The sequence below is a fragment of the Vigna unguiculata genome, chromosome 8 (assembly GCF_004118075.2).
Source record: "Vigna unguiculata cultivar IT97K-499-35 chromosome 8, ASM411807v1, whole genome shotgun sequence".
NCBI classification, from domain to species: domain Eukaryota; kingdom Viridiplantae; phylum Streptophyta; class Magnoliopsida; order Fabales; family Fabaceae; genus Vigna; species Vigna unguiculata.
This window is the reverse complement of record NC_040286.1, coordinates 34,484,690-34,503,209: the sequence shown is the minus strand read 5'-3', so window position 1 is coordinate 34,503,209 and position 18,520 is coordinate 34,484,690. Positions and strand designations below refer to the sequence as shown.

The 18,520-nt window shown below is 32.5% G+C and overlaps 2 protein-coding genes across 7 annotated transcripts; one reads left to right on the top strand and one right to left on the bottom strand.

The window, feature by feature from the left end:
- Positions 1 to 871: 871 nt before the first annotated feature.
- Positions 872 to 3,132, bottom strand: LOC114193712 (putative phosphatidylglycerol/phosphatidylinositol transfer protein DDB_G0282179). Its single transcript, XM_028083613.1, has 4 exons — positions 2,978 to 3,132; positions 2,320 to 2,421; positions 1,964 to 2,130; positions 872 to 1,188 (listed from the first exon to the last, which is right to left on the bottom strand). The coding sequence occupies exons 1-4, from the start codon at positions 3,123 to 3,125 to the stop codon at positions 1,090 to 1,092; spliced, it is 516 nt and encodes a 171-aa protein (XP_027939414.1). The 5' UTR covers positions 3,126 to 3,132; the 3' UTR covers positions 872 to 1,089.
- Positions 3,133 to 5,071: 1,939 nt separating this feature from the next.
- On the top strand, positions 5,072 to 18,400 carry LOC114193555 (protein FAM91A1-like). 6 transcript variants are annotated; one of them, XM_028083400.1, is made up of 14 exons: positions 5,072 to 5,247; positions 5,360 to 5,437; positions 7,395 to 7,506; positions 7,795 to 7,948; positions 9,314 to 9,431; positions 9,818 to 9,914; positions 10,981 to 11,087; positions 11,972 to 12,094; positions 12,381 to 12,534; positions 14,421 to 14,481; positions 14,584 to 14,963; positions 15,604 to 17,593; positions 17,763 to 18,161; positions 18,250 to 18,400. In XM_028083400.1, the coding sequence occupies exons 4-13, from the start codon at positions 7,824 to 7,826 to the stop codon at positions 18,007 to 18,009; spliced, it is 3,402 nt and encodes a 1,133-aa protein (XP_027939201.1). In that variant the 5' UTR covers positions 5,072 to 5,247; positions 5,360 to 5,437; positions 7,395 to 7,506; positions 7,795 to 7,823; the 3' UTR covers positions 18,010 to 18,161; positions 18,250 to 18,400. The 6 variants fall into 6 exon arrangements, 5 of the variants coding, with proteins under 5 accessions (XP_027939201.1, XP_027939200.1, XP_027939199.1 ...); XM_028083399.1 differs by having other exon boundaries at positions 5,072 to 5,265; positions 7,405 to 7,506; XM_028083398.1 differs by having other exon boundaries at positions 5,072 to 5,265.
- The last annotated feature ends 120 nt before the right edge of the window (positions 18,401 to 18,520 follow it).

Genomic DNA, 18,520 nt, shown 5'->3' with positions numbered 1-18,520 from the left:
TGAATAATGACTCAAAGGATTTGAGAAAATGTTAAGAAGAGATTATTTTCAAATTGTGCTTAGTGAAATCAATCTAGCAGTAAATGGCCAATAACTGCAAAAAATAGCTCTACTGATCAAATCGGAAATTTGAAAAAAAAAATTGTTCTTATTATCCAAATGTCTCGGCCAATAGCTAAAAGAGTAGAAAAAATTATAATTTTATTGTTTGTTGATTGTGTTTAGGGGCTTTGATATTTATAATTTTGGTTTAATTTAATAGATTTTTATAGATATTTGTGTGAAGGTTTTTTTCGTCATAAAAGCTGAGTTATTTAATGGAATATATCAAATTTATACGTGTAATTATTATTATACGTGTAACAATAAATAAATAAGGTGATATGGCCAAAGTACATTCATATAATCCATTTCATAGAAAAGTTAAATATCAGAAAGTCAATTTAAAATATAATATTTTTAATAATTAATAAACCACAAAAATCTAATAAAAATTCAATTAAAAATATCCAACATTATTATAGGCTTAAAACTTTATTAAGTATTTATTTTATAATATAAGATGCAAGCATTACCTTAAAAAGAAACTATTTTCCCTTTTATAAAAAAATATTTTTCTTCACAAATTTTTGTATTAAACTCTCTTGAATAATCAATAAATAACAAAAATCTAATAAATATTCAATTGAGAATATCCAAAATTATTATAAGCTTAAAACAAAACTATTTTCCCTTCTTTTATAAAAAATATATTTCTTCATGTGTTTTTGCATTAAACTCCCTTTGGTGGGCAATTCCCAAATGCTCTTAAACTTATGGGTGAATACCATAAAATGGTACCACTTATACGTGTACTTTAAATGCAAGGACATTAATGAAAACCATCATCTCCTAGATTGGTAACAAGCTATCAGGATCCTTAAATGTCCAAATTTATTTAAGACCCCATTACAAATGTCAGTGACATCTTTTTGGGCTATTTATGTATCATTCATAGCCTGGTACTTAACTAGTTCACATGAAAACTGCATCCTGAACAAAATTAACAAGAGTAGAGATTGCATCTAATAACTGTTTGGTCTGAATAATTTAGATAGCAGATATAGCACCGATTTTGAAGGGAAAGATGATGCAAGTCAACAGCTTCTCCTTATGATCCTTAAATGTCAGCTGCACATTATAAGTGCCCTGCATAAATAGTGCCAAAATTTAATAGAAGGTATCCAATGAACACAACATGTCAAAAGTTTATGGAAAAGATGATAAGTTGTAAATGACAAATTTGTGGAAGACCAAAACAGAAAAATCTGAGTGAGGAATGAAAAATAGCATACAGGACCTAATAGTTATCTGGATTAATTAGTACCACATTAAGCTTCAGGAGTTATTCAGCTCAAATGGCCTTGACAAGATTAACAAACAATAACAAAAACCATAGAACATGCTTGATTTGTGTAGATATGTAATAGTTGCAAAGGTTTAATACAGATGAAACCAGAACAAGGGGAGTGGGGAATATCAAATTCTTTGGATCAAGACAACTTCATATCATTGACACTTTCACAACTTGTGATTAGGAAAAGTATTAGCAAACCAAACTGAATTAAGAGTTACAAAACAAAACTACTTTTAGCAGTGCACCGAATCATCATTTCCTAGTTTGGTTTTCTGTGCTAAACCAAATATGGTTGTTCAAAAAGTATTAATGAACTAAACAGAACCATGGACCAACGGAGGAACAATGCACCAAACCAAAGATACAGTTAAGGTAAGCTGTTTCCAATTGAAGTTGGTGCGAATAAGCCATTTTTCAGTTCCATTGAATTCATTTCTTTTCTTTTTTTGTACTAAACCAAACCAGGACTACTTACTTACTACCATTATTCACATCAATATTGAAACAGTACAGAAAAACTCAGAAAATCTAGATTGTGCATAGTGTGTATATATGGGGGAGACTAACCGGTGGGGTAACAGGAGGCAATAATTCGGTGTGAACAAGCATAAAGTTGCCTGCAGGCACAGGACAGGGTGTTTCCTCACAGAGATCATGGAGAAATGTAGCAGGTGGCCCTTCCACTCCAACGTATGAAATTTCATATATTAAGTCCCCGCTTTCAATTGGTTCAGCTGCATGAATAACATGAACAATCTCCACTCATTAATAATCAGAGTTAATACTAATAGAATAACCATAATAAGATTAAGCTTGTACACATAATGCATTTAAACATAATGCATTGAAAGATTAGCATGAAAATACAGAGCCAGAAGATGATAGGAATTGAGGGAAAAATCAGGAGAAGCATCAGCACTTACGCGTATAAGCTGGGATCTTAAAGGTGAATGGAACTCCTCTTTCCACAGGGTCAGGTAATATTTCCACTCCCCTCACCTTTACAGCATAGTCTGAATTGGTATCTGCATAACATAAAATTCAAATTAAAAGAGAGGCACCAAAAACCACTAACCACACAGTTACCTTAATAGAAGACATTAATCTGCTAAAACATTCGGTGCTTACAGGACCGATCCACATCACAGAGACAGGAAAAAAAGGTGAAGTGTGAATCTAATCCTGCTAGCCGGAAATACAAAGAAATAATCTATCGCAACACTTAAATGCTGTTCAAATACCCCTGTTGAAAAAAAAAATTGATTTCATTTTTGCTCAACAAACATATTCCGTTTCTGATTGAAAAAGGAACTAATTTTTGAATTTCAAACTCACGAACAGCTTTTTCATTCCACTACGTTATTTCAAGATAAAATAATCTGAAAGCAAGGATCTCACAGGGTAGTGCTGTTTTCCGTTAACAATAAATAAATCAGGAATGGTTATTGAACCCATTACAATGTACATAGTGGAATCTGTTGATGGAAGATCTCAACTACCTGGTAACTAAGATGATGCATGAAAGTTAAATGCTGAAGAATGAAACAAAGATGTGAACTTAAAGTTAGCTCAGGAAATTACCACAGTATTTGAAAGATGGGTGTGGAGCATGAAATCGAGCTTGAGCATGAAACGAAGAAAGCGTGAAAGTGACGAGTGTTAGGCAAAAAGAGAAGTATAGAGTGGTGGAAGAGTGAGTAGCCATTGTTATGGAAATAGTATGTGGCATTACATTATATTATATATATACATACAGTCATATAAAAATAATAATAACATAATAACGCGTGCTGCATGCAATCCACGAATGCTACTATACTATTAGGATAATTTGTACTCTCGATTACATCATTCAATTAATTAAATATTCTGATGGCAACGGATAAATGAATTTGAAATTCAAACACAATTTTTTATCAATCTATCACACGAAGTGAAAGATTCCTCGTGTTAAAGAGTATATATATATATATATATATATATATATATATATATGTATATATATATCTTCGACCATCTTTGCTTTATTAACGTAAATGGCACGAGATTTTTTAAATTATAATATATTTATAGTATAATTACTAAGTTGATATTCTAATTTTTTTGTTTAGTTTAATTTAGTTTTCATATTTTTAATTGAACTAATTTAGTACTCCAATTGTTTAAAAAAATTTGATTTAGTCATTTATGTTAAGTTGGAGTTAATATCCGTTCAGAACACGTGTCAAATTGTAAATTTTTTTATTTTTTTAAATATGGTACCAAATTAAACTAAAAAAATATTAGAGGAACAAATTTATATTATTATTTTATTGATGTAAGTATTTTATTTTATAAAATATAATAGTAATATTTTATTATTTACATATTTTTAATGAAATTTATTTTATTTTATTTTAAAATTGTTTTAAATATATGATAGAATCATTTGATGAATTAGTCTATTGATCTGTTTGACGACTCTGTTGAATTCGTATATTTATTAACTTTTCTAATGGATTTATCTAGTAGACTCTAATGACCTCCTATGATAGATTTGATTGGTAAACTTTTCTAATTGATTCCTTTAATGGATTAGTATGTTAAAATTCTTTAGTGAACTTATTTTTATTATTTACTATGTATTTTTATTTATATTATTTATTATTATTATTATTATTATTTATTTCAATTTATTATTTTTTATTACAATCTATTATTTTATTATTTATCTTTACTGTAGTTTCATAAAAAATTTTAAGTCTCAAGCGTTACTTATTCATCAAATCATGATTATACAAAATTAAATATTTATGGAGTTTTTATGACACTAAAAAATTATGATTTTACTAAATTCAAATATTTATTTACATGTTTCAAATCTTTTAATTTGTTTTATTTTTTAAATTTGAACACATTAAACATTTGCATACATAATATCTAATTTATCTTCTAACTATTATTTGTTTATTTAATAATTAATTATTTGTATTGTTTATTGTCTATTTTAATCATTTATGTATTAATTATTAAGTCTTTAATACATGAAAATAATTTAACTTAATTGAATTAAAAACTTATATTTATTAACTTTAAGGTTTGAATATCAAAATATACGAAAGTCGAAAAAAGAAATTTTCATTTGGAGTTAAAATATAGAAACTAAACGTATATTTAACTTTTTTTAATTAAATAATTTTTACTTTTTAATAAATTACTTATTTGTTACTTATTTAATAAAATTAATAATGAAATATTTTTTATTCATAAAATAAATAATTTATCTTTTAGAAACAAGTGCAAAACTATCAATATAATAAAATAGTTATTGCAAAGATATCATTAAATTACAAAAAGTAAAATATAGATAATATTTATAATTTTAATATATAATTTTTATTTACTTCATAAGTATTTTTTTATTATAAATAGTTATTTTAGTTTTAAAATAATTACTTAAAATGGTGTAAAAGAGTATAATGATATATACTAAAAATATTCATTTATTAATGTTATAGATTATTAAACTGTAAAATATGAGAAGTAATTGTCAAAATAAATAAAAATAGTTTTTAGTTATTTTATATGTCATTTTTTATTACATATAATTATTTTAATTTAAAAAAATTACGCAAAAGAGTATACTGTAAGCCTTTTTTTTTCTTTCCTTTGCTGTCCTAGAGGTGTGGGTCTGGCCCTTCGTAGGCCCAAGGGTAGCCCTTCTGAAGGACACCCTACCCTGCCACAAACCCTTCCATTCTCCTCATTCCTCAGTTTTCAATTTTTCAGAAACAGCAACTCCACACCTTTGCCCTCTGCTAGGGCACACCAGCCGCACGTCTCCGAGCTACCAAAACCCTTCCTTTTCCCAAGTAAGCGGAGTCTTGGAGGTTCTGTCCCATTCCTTCTCTATTTCTCACAGTTGTGCGCGTTGGTCACGTTAGGGTTTTAGTTTCCTGACCTCGCTCTATACCAAATCTGCAGGTTCCAGCTCTTTCCTAACTCCGGGAGCTGTGGTGCCCTTAGTTTCGAATCTTTTGCTTTGGTTGTTCTCCAGAACAGGTAAGGGAAGCTAGACTCATCGGTCCTAAGTATTCTTGGCTGTTTAGGTCGATTTTATATTTATGTGCGTGCCTAGTATGCTTTTATTGGATGAAATGAAGTTGCATGTGTATTTGGGCGTTGATCTGGGCTGTTTTCGCTACTGCATGTGTGCTGACAGTGGTGAGACCTGTTAATCTCGCCCAAGCGAGCTTGTCTCGCCTAGGCGAGAATAACAGGGCTTTTGCTTAAGGTTCTGCCTTGAGAACTCGCCTAGGCGGCCATTTTCGTTTCTGAGCGACGCCTAGTCTCGCTCAGGCGAGAAGGCCTCGCCTGAGCGAGATCTCGTAAAACCTCCACTGTCGCGCATCTCGCCTGGGCGAGAATTAGCTATTTCAGTGAGGACAGCTTCTCGCCTGAGCGAGTTCGCGAGAGTGTGCTATGTTTCCTTGGCTGTTTGAATGATTTGTTGCATGTACCGTTTAAATTATTCTTTCTAAATATGATATGCGCGAATATGTTTGAATGTTTGGATCAATGTATGGCTTGGAACTGTTGGATGGTGAAAATGTGGAATGAGAATTGAATGTATGAGATGAAAGTGGTGGTTGTAGCATGAGTAACGCGACATTTTTGTATGTGATAGGCGTAATCCCATGAGTCTCGTGGGGAGACTTCATGGTGGCGTGTAGTGTATATATTAAGATAAGGATTCAAGTAAGGACTGCATCCCGAAACTCTAAAGGGTCAGTGAGTTTCAAGTAGAGCAAACTGACCCAAGTGGTGAGAGTAGCGGGAGGCCCTAGTCTATGGCAGGATAATGACCCTAAACGTTTAAAGGCTAACCTTGTGCGTGGTAGGGTGAAACCCATTGGCAATGGCTCTGCAGAGCAGTAGAGGCCACCACAAGTGCAAGCGTCCAGTGAATCCGATCTTAATATATGTATCCGGATAATCGAGTCATAGTGTTTTGCTTGCTTGTCATAACATGAATTATGTGCCTCTGTGTTGTATGTCTGGGAATGTTTATGCACTTATTCCTTTATACCATGATAAGTCTTATATTGCACTAGCTTACCCTTGCATTTTGTGTTGTTTCTGTTATGTTTTCTCTTTTGCGATGATCACCTTCTGGTGGGAGCAGATGAGAGGGAGGTTCGAGATGGATCCGGGGGACGCAGCGGTGCGGCTTAGATTTCCTTGTCTGGATGTCTTAGGAGTAGTTTCATGGCCATGAGGCCTTTTGTATTAGTTGCCTTAGTGGCAACCTTTTTGCAAAACTGTTGCACCCTTTTAAATTTCCTTTTGCTTAGGACTATGTGGTATGTCTAAGTTTCCTTTTAAGTAATTCCGGATGACTGTAATAGTTATCTTTCCTACATTTTATATTTCTCTGAGTGCTTCTCGTTATTATGATCTTGTGACGTTTTATTTAGTAGTAATGTCTTTTTAAAATGGGATGTCAGTAAAAATTTGTATACGATAATTCCTTTTTTTCTGTTTTACATCATTTTGGTGTTAAGAGTTAGATTTCTACAAAATATAGCTCATCATTTATTTTCTTGTCTTAATTTCTTATGTAGTTCATGTTTAAGGTACTTTAATTTTATTTTATAATATATGTCTAATTTCCTCTTTATTGATATAATAGATAGATAATAGGTACTATTTTTCAATTATATAATTATATTAATTTTCCACCTTTTAATTAATTGCTTATAAAAACAATAGTGCTATAAAAATAATAAAATTAAAATATCTTTTAATATAATAAAAATATAAATATAGATTCATATATATTTTGTTAGTGGTAATAATTTTTTTAGAGAATGTAAACAAAAATATGCATTGTCAAAAGTCAATTAAATTAAGTTACATAAACTTCATAAAAGTGTTGATCCATCTTCCTCTTTTTAATAATTTTTGTTTAACTTTTATTTGGTTTTATTACCACGATGCCCCAATCCTGTGCAACTAGGAGCTTTTAGGAATCTGGCTCCTGAGATCGATCTCGAGAAGAAGAAGAAAGAGTTTGCAGATTCCAATTCCCAAACAATGAACCCCAATCCAACACCCTCGCCATACATCAGGTTTTTCACCTTTCATCGACATACGTTCTCACATTTTCGCTCTCACTATTTACCAGTACTGCATCGCTTAATTCCTCAACATTAATTACGTGCTCATTGTAAATCTCCATTGGATCTCCCTAATTTTGACGCTTCATTTGATTCGATTCTTAATTGAACGCTATTGTTTTCTATAACCTGTTTTTGATTTTGCGGATGTTGAATTATTGGCCAAACGTGACTTGGAGCGCAAGATTCCGACATGGATGAATCATGAATAATTGTTTTACCTTTTTTTTTTTTTTTCAGGAATGGTGGTGTTTAATGCGTAGTGGAAAATGCAACGTGCGCAGACTGCCGAGGAACGTTTGTTGGAAAAAGCGGTGAAGGAAGAATGCGCATGGGAGAATCTTCCCAGGCGACTTCAACCAGTTGTGTCATCAAAAGAAGAATGGCACAAAAGGTTCAATGAAATTTATGTATTTACTTTAACAGCTATTTTTTATATTATCATGATTCATTGTTTAATATTATAGTTAGTACTCAGAAGTTAGTAGCTACCGTAGTTAGTTATCTCCGTTGATAAAGGGTTTGAGGAGATGCTTGAAAGAGCTTTAGTAGAGTTTATTTCGACTGATTGAAATAGTTTAATAGATTATGGCTTTTGTAAGTATTTTTTTGGTTTATTTCAGTAAGTTTCAGGTCGACATAATGATACAATCTCTCATGTCCTAGTTAAGAATTTCTTGAATAAAAACTTGATTAACTTATTTGGCTAAATTTACTATTTAACACTACTGCTGTACATTGCCTGCCTATGTTTTACTGAATAATTGAAAACTATTGAGTCAAAGGTGGAGAGCCCCCGTAACTTTAAGATAGCATTGCAGTTGGAAACTTGGCATCTCAGCTTTTTTTGCTCGGCTCATGTCCTTTTTTGTGGCTGTTTTTTTATAAAGGGTTCAAAGGGATTGGCGAGTTTTTCTGCACTTTTGTATAATTCCTATAATTATAAGACCTTTTCAAATAAGTTTTATTTTGTTTTCTGTAAACAAAATCAAACCAAATTCGTAAGTTTTAAGATATCATGATTTTTTTCATCCAGTAGGTTTGTGTGTGAAGAGGTGGGATTGAACACTAGTTCTTAAGTTTTATCACTGAAACTGTAGTACTTGGACAGGTCAATTGTGAAGAATTTCTTGTGTATGTATGGTCATTGCTTGAAAAAGGACCTTTTCATTTTTGGTGGTAAGAAACATATGTTTTAACTTTTGAAGGGGAGTAAATTTTCAAAGGAATTAGGAAAGCTTTCGATTTTCAAAGGCCGTAATGACTTTAACTAGGAAGGAAACTAATATTTATCACTCGGAATGAGAGTCTTATGATATTGGAATCTGATTTGAGATCAGAGCTACCTCAAGTACCAAAAGGGAGAAATAAAAAAATAGACTTAATTATCAAATACTACGAATACTTATTTATAATAGCGTAATGCACACCTTGTTATCCTTGAGTATTAAACATTACCAGATTCTTAACAATTTCCTATTAAAACCTACCTAACTCATACTTCCTATTATTGAGAAAAGATAAAGGATGCTTCTAATATTCCTTTTGGGCCTAATTGTAAGAATGAGTTGGCCGTATCAGACAGCAATCATCATTTATAAGTTTTTTATTTTCTATTTTAAAATCAGGTCATAAGTCAAAATGTGATGCTTTCCATTCATTTCAGGGTTCATGTCTTCGTTTCTTGAATAACTTTTTCCAGTAAATACATGATTATAATTCTGCTTTCTCTATTATTGACCATGTAAATTTTATGCAGGATAATCGAATACTGCATAAAGAAGAGACTTAAATGGGAAGATTCTTTTTCTCGTAAACTTTGTAAAGAACATGAATATTATGAAGATATGATGCGCTACTTGCAGAAGAATCTAGCTGTATGTGTTGTACAGAATGTCTGTTACTCTGTTTGATTTCTCCAATTGAAATTTGAAATTGTATATCAAATGCACTTTTACAAAACTTTATATACATATGTCCAAATCCACACGGATCATATTAAAGAATTTTTGTAGAGAAAATTTTCAAAACCGAATTCTGACGTTGTGACTAAAAATAAAACATAATGTCCTCAATTTTAGGATAAGGTTTTAATAATAATTTAATCATACTATTACATTATGGTTTTATGAAAGAATTGTTCATCCTCTTCCTCAATATTTAAGAACTAATGACTAACTATTCCTAGATATTGGGGGCCATTGTTATGTTTTATTTTCTGTCTTAGGTCGTCTGCATTTAATATTCATATTCTCCCTTGCAGCTATTTCCATATCATCTGGCGGACTATGTATGCCGTGTAATGAGAGTAACACCTTTCAGATATTACATTGATATGCTTTTTGAAGTGATGAAAAATGGTAATTTTTCCTTCCAATTCCAACTAAATTAATTTCATGAATATTGTGTTTAACTAACTCTTGCTATACATAGCACAAAATTAGGCCTTTTTCTTTTCTTGTTATTATATTCTAGAGAGAAAAAAACTGTGCTGACCAATAAGGAGTAGATAATTTTGTGGCATTTGCATTTGCACTAGTCTTTTATTTCATTGACACTATCAAATATTTTATGTATTGTGCAGTTATTTTTAATTCCAAGTAAATCGTAAGAAAATACGAATGGATAGAGAAAAAACATAGAAAAATGTCTAAAATTGAGGGAGGTATGTATATTTAGCTTGGGTAGTGTAAGCAAAAAAGTACATCTTGGAAGTGGAAAATGTTTCGTATTATAATGAAGATATGCATAAAGGAGCTTGGATTTAAAAGTTAAAATAAGGGAAGTTAATAAAAGTATTTTTAAAATTAAAACAGTATGTGATCAAGGCACCAAATTCAAGGCTTTATAGTTGCTAAACCATAGCCAAATTGATATTATTAATGTAATAATTATAATAGAAACAACAAATAATTAATATTTAAGAAACATGATATCATAATTTTATAACATCAAAAAACTAGAAATAAAGCACCAGTTTATATGTTTTAACACTAAAAAAACATAAAAAAGTTCAAATAAATGTATTATACTATTCAGGTCAAAGTTTGACACAAATATAACAATGTCCATTAGAAATAACAATAATCTTAGGTTCATTTTTTTCATTTTTTAAAGAAAAAATGACTTTGTATTAAGTTTTTTTACTATCTATTGTTAGCCGGATTTTTAATGGTTTCTTTGCCTGCCATTAATCCAATTCAATTTTCAAAAGAGGAGAGTAGAGAGAGCGATTAAACTTCTTTGACATATTTTTCTATATAATAAAGGCATAATTAAATCATGTTCAGAAGTTCCATATTATACTTGCATTACCTTTTGCTTGATAGTCTGAACTCTGAAGGTAGATTAACTTCTAGACTAGTAAAGGTTTGTTTGGTGGAAGCTGGCCTTTAGAAGTTTACTGCTTGTTTCAATTATTTGCAGAGCAACCTTATGACCGCATCCCGAATTTTAGTGCTGCAGATGCTTTAAGACTTACAGGAATCGGGAGAAATGAATTTATTGATATAATGAACAAGTGCAGGTCTAAGGTACTGCATAGATTTGCATGTACGTTACACTTAAATGTATCTTCAATACTTTGGATTACATGTAAGTTACTGTATACGTATTTGTGCTTGTCTAATTACCTACAGCAATCCTGCTGCATATATTATCTTCTATTCTCTCTCTATGTATAAGGGGAAATTATAACTTAATAATCAGGACACCACTTGAATCATTTTAATAAAAGAAATATATGACAATAGGTCGTCAACAAAGAAAGAATACCAGAGTATATTTTTCAATTTAAAAATTACAATTGTCAAATGGTTTTAGATTGGAGTATATCATAACTCATTTATACAAAGGAACATATAAATAAAAATATTTTATTAGAGAGAAGTGATTCCTAGACATAAGACAAAATTATAAAGAATTAAAATTAAATCACAGGACAAATATATGACTTTTTTTATGTGGCCGTGTCATCATTTAGGTTTTAGATTCTGGCAAGTCATACACAGGCATGCATTATTAATATTTGTAACATTGCTTAGGAAATATAGTCTATGATTCTTTTCTAAACCTTTTGTGGAATATAAAACCAGGATAATTAGAGAAGCAGTAGAAAGAGAAGTAGAATTTGGAGAAAGAAGGAGAAAGGTGGTTTCTTTCTTGTCTGCACATATACAACTTTGACCAGACTTGCAGCAAGCATGATGAACCATCGTATCAATTTGTATTATCTTTGTTTTGTTCTTTGCATATTTAAATTTGTGAGTTCACTGGTTTTACTGCTATTGTTTGGATAATGATTTGAATTTTCAGTATAGCCTAAGTTAGTGTTGGTTATGCCTTTATGATCAAAGGTAGGCTTGCAAATTTGTATGAGTCATGTCTCACCAAGAAATTGCTCTTTTGGAATATCCAGAAAATAATGTGGAAACTGAACAAGTCGATAGTAAAAGAACTTTTGCCTACTCAACCTGTGGAGTTTCCAATTGAACCGTGGTGGGGAGTTTGCCTTGTGAACCTTACCTTGGAGGAATTTAAGGTGGGGTATGTCCTTCACCCTTATAAAACAGTGGAGCTTCACTTATTATGTGGCTAATTGGTAATAAGAATAACATGGAATACTATAATAATACACCTTTACGCTCTTCAAAGCGAAATCTCATGTTGTACTGATAAAGATTGAACCCATGTTTTAGTAGGGTTAATATGAAATTTTACCCAGTAATAAAGAATTTTATATATTGTTTGTAGCCTAGTATTCCTCATAACTTTTTTGGCTTAATTCCTTTTGTCGATTTATTCTCTACTTTTCTTCTACTTTATAGAAACTCTCGAAGGAGGAAATGGCCGCAATAGACAAAGTCTGTTTGGATGATGCAAATTCATTTGTCACGTTTGATTCTCACGTTATAAGGGGTCTATGCAGACGGGGACTGGTATATTTTGATGTTCCTGTTTATCCACACGACCGGTTTAAAGGTTTGTTCTATGGCTATTTTTTCCTAATATTTTCTAATATCTTACCTTTGTCGCTGTCCTTTCCAAGGACTGAGTTTATTTTTTGAGCTTCATAATCTGGACAAAGGTAGTTCATCAGCTCCGTTTGGTGACTTCGGTCTAGATTTAGGCAAGTGATCACAAAATTCAAAAAGTTAACAGATTTGTTTATGGCGGCTTGATTAAACTAAACCAAACGTATTGAAGGCCTAGTTTGATTTTTTAAATTCAACATGATGAACCTGGTTTTTTCATAGTTACATTTACAAGAATAACATGATCAACACTTTCTCTTTTTGGCAGTTTCCTAAAAGGAATGAATCGGGATAAATTTTTTTCACAAATTCTCCTTTCCTGTTCTTAACTTTCACAGTTTCTTGATTTATTTCTTCCTTTCTCCTTTTTCACTTTCACACACATCCTGAATGATGAAATATATCCAGTGAAATTGAACCTCAATTGTTAACACGTTTTATTTCATATAAATATCAATTTGAAGAAAAGTTCTAAATAAAATACCCCAATATGGTCAAGTTTGATCCTTAGCCTCCAATATTTCAAATTGAAAAAGAAGATTCGTAGCAGAAAGTGGTTATCATTAGCTTGTAAAGAAATTATGTAAAAGATGGATTGTATTTAGTGTTTGAACCGAATAAAAACCCCTTAGAGATTGAATTAAGCCACATAAACCTAACACAACATGAAATTGAGCAGCAGTGAGCTGAGTATATGACGACTTGATGTGTCTCAACACAGAATTTCTAACCAAGTCTAGGATTACTGACTAGTTTTGTAACTAATAACATTTAATTAAATAATAGTTTTCTTCAATTGTTGACATTGTGGTTATTAATTATGTGATGTTACATGTTATGACTGAAGTAACATAGTGCTCGTATCTTTATCAAACTTAATACTCAAAAATGGTTGGAGTTGTCCTGCCTTTAAACATGACAAGGAGAAGACACCAATTCTGTTTACAATTCCATGCATTTGGTCTGTATTGCCGCTGTACCATGCAAGAAGAACAAATAAATAATGCCTTTCATTTACCTGAACGAGAAAGGAAAAACCCGAACCCGTAGTATTTCTCAGTAAGAAGTTTCTCATACTACAAAAACTATTTAAGAAACCGATTTCTTTCAACAAATGTTTTCACACACGCGGATATGTAATAAATTCTCTTGCCTCGGATATTAATACTGAAAAAAGAAAGTTACCTGTGAAGGATTTTAGCCTATATTAGTTAAAACCTGTGTAATTTATCCTTTCCTCTCTATCTTCACAAACATACCAGGCAATGAAACTTGAGCCCTCAAAATTTGTCATGCTAAGGCCCGACTTTTTCTGTTTTATTTTTTCTAGGAAACTATTTTAATTAAAAATATTTAAGAAATTTTAAGATAATTATTGCTTTCATGAAACTTCCAAAACAAAAACATTATTTTAATATTTTTCATGATATATAATAGACATTGTAAAAAAACTGTAAAAAGTTATTCTTGTTCTTTAAGTGAATGATGAATGGAGTCTTATATTCCTCAGGATTGATTAAATGAAGATATCTATAAAGGAAAAACAAAATTAAATGAGCTACATCTAATTAAATTTCAATTGATACAAATGGATAAAAAGTAGTGGATATATATTATAATAGAAATTTATCCCTGCTGTCGGTAATATATAACTACGCAGGTGTAGTTATAAATCTAAGGGTGATTAAATTTTAAAAGGAACTTTCATACTTTAATTTAAACCAAAACAAATCTTTTGTACGGTCAAGATTTTGTTCTGTGACGATATGTAATACGTTATTTTCAAAGGCTGTATCTTATAAATCTGTCACTAATATTTATGTTTATGTTCAGTTTCAAAGCTTGAAGGATTTGTTTCCAACAGGGAGCAAACTTATGAAGATCCTATTGAAGAGTAAAGTAGTTGTTTCATTCTGTGTTTCCATCAATTTTGTTCAAAGAGCTTATTTATTTCAATATAGTTGGACTCTAATGTTAGAGATATTTTTTCTTTCAGGTTGTTGTATGCAGTTTTTGTAGTTTCAAATGAAAATGTGACAGTTAGTGACTTGGCAACAACCCTACAGGCTGACTTATCACAGCTGCAGGCTGCTGCTGCTTTTGTGTGTAGATTGGGATGGGCAACAAAAGTGATTGATCCAGGATCTATTATTGGAGATTCAACCATACTTGCATCTCCTATGAGTACAGTTAGCGACGAAGATGGTTCTGTTGCTGGTCAAAATCATGATAATACGCCTTTAGAGAATGACTCCATTCAACAAGCTGATACCTCAGCTTCAGGGAACCATGCATCTCGTTCTTCCTACACTCGTGTTGCTTTCATAGTTGATGCTAATATTACATCCTACCTTATGATGGGATCTGTTTCACCAGGTTTATATATACCCATCACTCCTTGATTCGTGAAGCTTGAAGTTTAACTATTTGATATAATTTTCAGAATTATTTTTTGGGTTAAATTATTCATTGTATCCTTTTTGCTGTGCCCATTTTAAGTCTTAGTTTCTATACCACAAAATTATAGGTTTTAATCCTCATATACTTTTTGTAGATACGACAGTTTATGTATCGGATTTATACCATAAAAAACCTAGTATTAGTGCTCGCCACAGTTACCAAAACTTTACTCTTACGAATATGTAAGGATCAAAACTTAATTTTCTCGTAGGGACTAGAATTTTAAAGGGTTGTCTAACTTATCTCAAGTAAATATGGAATTGAACAATTTCATTCAAAATTATTGGTATAATTCTCTAATATACTTAAATATGATTGGTTGCAAGTATTAATTGTATCTATTTTTTGGAGGGGTTGCATATACCATTTTTACTTGAGATAAGTTATTCAGAGGAAAACTTAAAATAAGACAGTCACAGGGACTTAGTGAAGAGTTTAACTGTTTTGTCAAAATATAAATTATATTATTCTTGAAGGCAATTTGGATGAAATGAATTCTGCTACTCATTATGGCGTCTGAGTTGGTTTATCTTCTTGTTTGTCGCCAAACTTGCAGGCCTGAAATCTCATGCTGTTACACTTTATGAAGCGGGAAAATTGGGTCATACGAGCATTACTGATCTTTGCAAGGATCTTAGTACCCTGGAAGGTGCAAGATATGAGGGAGAATTACAGGAGTTTGCAAATCATTTATTTAGTCTGCGTTGTGTCTTAGAATGTCTTCAATCAGGTGGAATAGCTACTGATGAAGAAGAGGGAGGTTCTGATAACCTGAACATGATTACATCAACCAATGATGGGCCAAGTTCTGTGATAGCTGAAATTTTGGATGAAAAATCAGAAGAGTCTGGTGTTTTACAAACTGTGATTAGTACTGAGGAGTTAATAAATTCTGTTTCAGAGAAATTCGTGGAGGCTTCAGTGTATAGTGAAGGTGTTCCTAGTAGTAGTGGGATGGATGATGAAACTCATTCCAGTACTTTGGAGGAAGGAAGTGATCCTCACATTCAGGAAGCTGACAAAGGTGTTCCTAGTACTAGTAGTGGGATGGATGATGAAACTCATTCCAGTACTTCGGAGGAAGGAAGTGATCCTCACATTACTAGTAGTGGGATGGATGATGAAACTCATTCCAGTACTTTGGAGGAAGGAAGTGATCCTCACATTCAGGAAGCTGACAAAGGTGTTCCTAGTACTAGTAGTGGGATGGATGATGAAACTCATTCCAGTACTTCGGAGGAAGGAAGTGATCCTCACATTACTAGTAGTGGGATGGATGATGAAACTCATTCCGCTACTTTGGAGGAAGGAAGTGATCCTCACATTCAGGAAGCTGACAAGTCACACACAAGTTTCCGTGAGAATGAGAAACTACCAATGTTTGAAGCTGACAAGTCACACACAAATTTCCGTGAGAATGAGAAACCAGCAGTGTTTGAAGGTTCAGATGTCAAGATAGAAATACTGAAAAGGAGAAAGATATATCGTGTGGACCTTCTCCGTTCTGAAAGTTTGGCTTCTCTTACACCAACTACTCTTGATCGTTTGTTTCTTCGTGACTATGGTATACTTGTGTCCTTAGTGCCTCTCCCCCCTTCATCAATTCTTCCTAAACCTACAGGACCTGTTCATTTTGGTCCTCCTGCATATTCTTCCATGAGTCCATGGATGAAATTGGTATTATATTCAACTGCAGGTAGTGGGCCTCTATCAGTTGTTTTGATGAAAGGCCAATGTATGCGCTTGCTTCCTGCTCCATTGACTGGTTGTGAGAAAGCCCTTATATGGTCTTGGGATGGTTCCACTATAGGAGATTTAGGAAGGAAGCTCGAAGGAAACATGGTGAAGGGAAGTATACTTTTGCATTGCTTAAATTCACTTCTTAAACATTCAGCTGTGCTTGTGCTGCCGCTCAGTAGATTTGATCTTAATCAATCTGGAAAACTTATTACTTTGGATGTTCCTTTGCCTTTAAGAAACGCCGATGGATCAATTGCCTCTGTAGGAAAAGAGTTAGGACTAGATGATGAAGAGGAAAATTTTAAGCTGAATTCGCTGTTGAATAATTTGGCAAACAAAATGGAACTGTGGACAGTTGGTTATGTTCGGCTATTGAAACTATTTAACGGAACTAAATCAGACCACTTCTCTTCCATAGAGAAATATGAATGGGTGCCATTGAGTGTGGAATTCGGGATACCCCTATTTAGTCCAACGTTGTGCAATAGTATATGTAGAAGGATAGTTTCGTCTAAGATACTTCAATCTGGCTCATTTGGCGAACACCATGATGCAATGCAAATCTTAAGGAAAAAGTTACATGACATTTGTGCTGAGTACAAACCAACAGGTCCAACTGCAAAGCTTCTTTACCAGAAAGAGCAAGTTACAGGACAACCTATGGACCAAGCTAGGGCAACATGGAATCCACTTATTGATATTTCTCCCGCTTCAGGGGTGGTATTGAGCGTGCGTCAGAGGTTAAAACTTGCTAACCAACAAAGCAGCCAAAATGAAGTGTTGTGCTGTGATGGCAATGTTCTTAGGTTTGTTGCTGAATTCCTATTAATCCGATGCTTAAAGTTATATATGTTTTCATTAGATAAAACTCTATTTGCCTTGTCAAACACAAGACAGAAAAAATGCTTTTCGTAACTTGGATTTTCTAATCATCTAAAGTCTCAGAAAGTGTGTGCTCTTGCATGGTGCATGCAGATCTTACGCATTAACTCTTCCTCATGAAGCTGCCACGAAACCAGTTAAAGAAACCCCTGAAGCCAATAAGACAAAACCTGAACCAGAAGCAAATGATAGTAAAGAAGCAATCCTTCCTGGTGTTAATCTTATTTTTGATGGTTCTAGGTTGCTTCCATTTGATGTAGGAGCTTGCCTTCAAGCTCGCCAACCTATATCCTTAGTAATGGAGGCAGCTGCTGCCTCAGCACATGTACCATTCAAATAGATATGCAGTCATTAATCATTATTGACTACTCCACTTCAAATCTTTGATACACGTGAATGGGGATGCTTGCTAGTAACTCATGTTTAATGGCAATGTGTACTTCTTCAAGATTGATGGCAGTTAATGAGCGCAGACTTGGCCTCAGATTTGAGGTAAATGTTCATTGCTTTTCTTATAATGGTTTGTGTTTTTCTTCTTCAGTGGCATGTCCATAATGCATGTTTTTTGTATCTGTTCCAGATTTTGCTAGATCAAGAAATTCAATCAATTAGAGCTGTGAAAAGAGGAAATATGTTATACAATGTATATATACATATATATTTTAGGATTTTTTTTTCTCCTGTCAAATTTGAGAAAATTTATCCATTGGAAATTCGTTCTTTCTTTCAGCTTACATGTACTCATCAGTTGTCTTTTACCTCAGATTTTTCTCTGTTTATTGTTCATTTGTGCTCTCTACTGCTTTGTAGATTTTCGAAACAAATTAAAGGGATGCCAAATACGAGCACCA

Bases quoted from the DNA above. Each gene is read 5' to 3' on its own strand.
- LOC114193712 (XM_028083613.1), bottom strand. From the start codon at position 3,125: ATGCCACATACTATTTCCATAACAATGGCTACTCACTCTTCCACCACT. The intron at 2,131-2,319 runs GTAAGTGCTGAT...TTATTCATGCAG, and splicing joins TAAGATCCCAGCTTATACGC to CTGAACCAATTGAAAGCGGG. The intron at 1,189-1,963 runs GTTAGTCTCCCC...CTATTTATGCAG, and splicing joins TGCCTCCTGTTACCCCACCG to GGCACTTATAATGTGCAGCT.
- LOC114193555 (XM_028083400.1), top strand. From the start codon at position 7,824: ATGCAACGTGCGCAGACTGCCGAGGAACGTTTGTTGGAAAAAGCGGTG. The intron at 7,949-9,313 runs GTTCAATGAAAT...AATTTTATGCAG, and splicing joins AAAGAAGAATGGCACAAAAG to GATAATCGAATACTGCATAA. The intron at 17,594-17,762 runs GTTTGTTGCTGA...TGGTGCATGCAG, and splicing joins TGTGATGGCAATGTTCTTAG to ATCTTACGCATTAACTCTTC.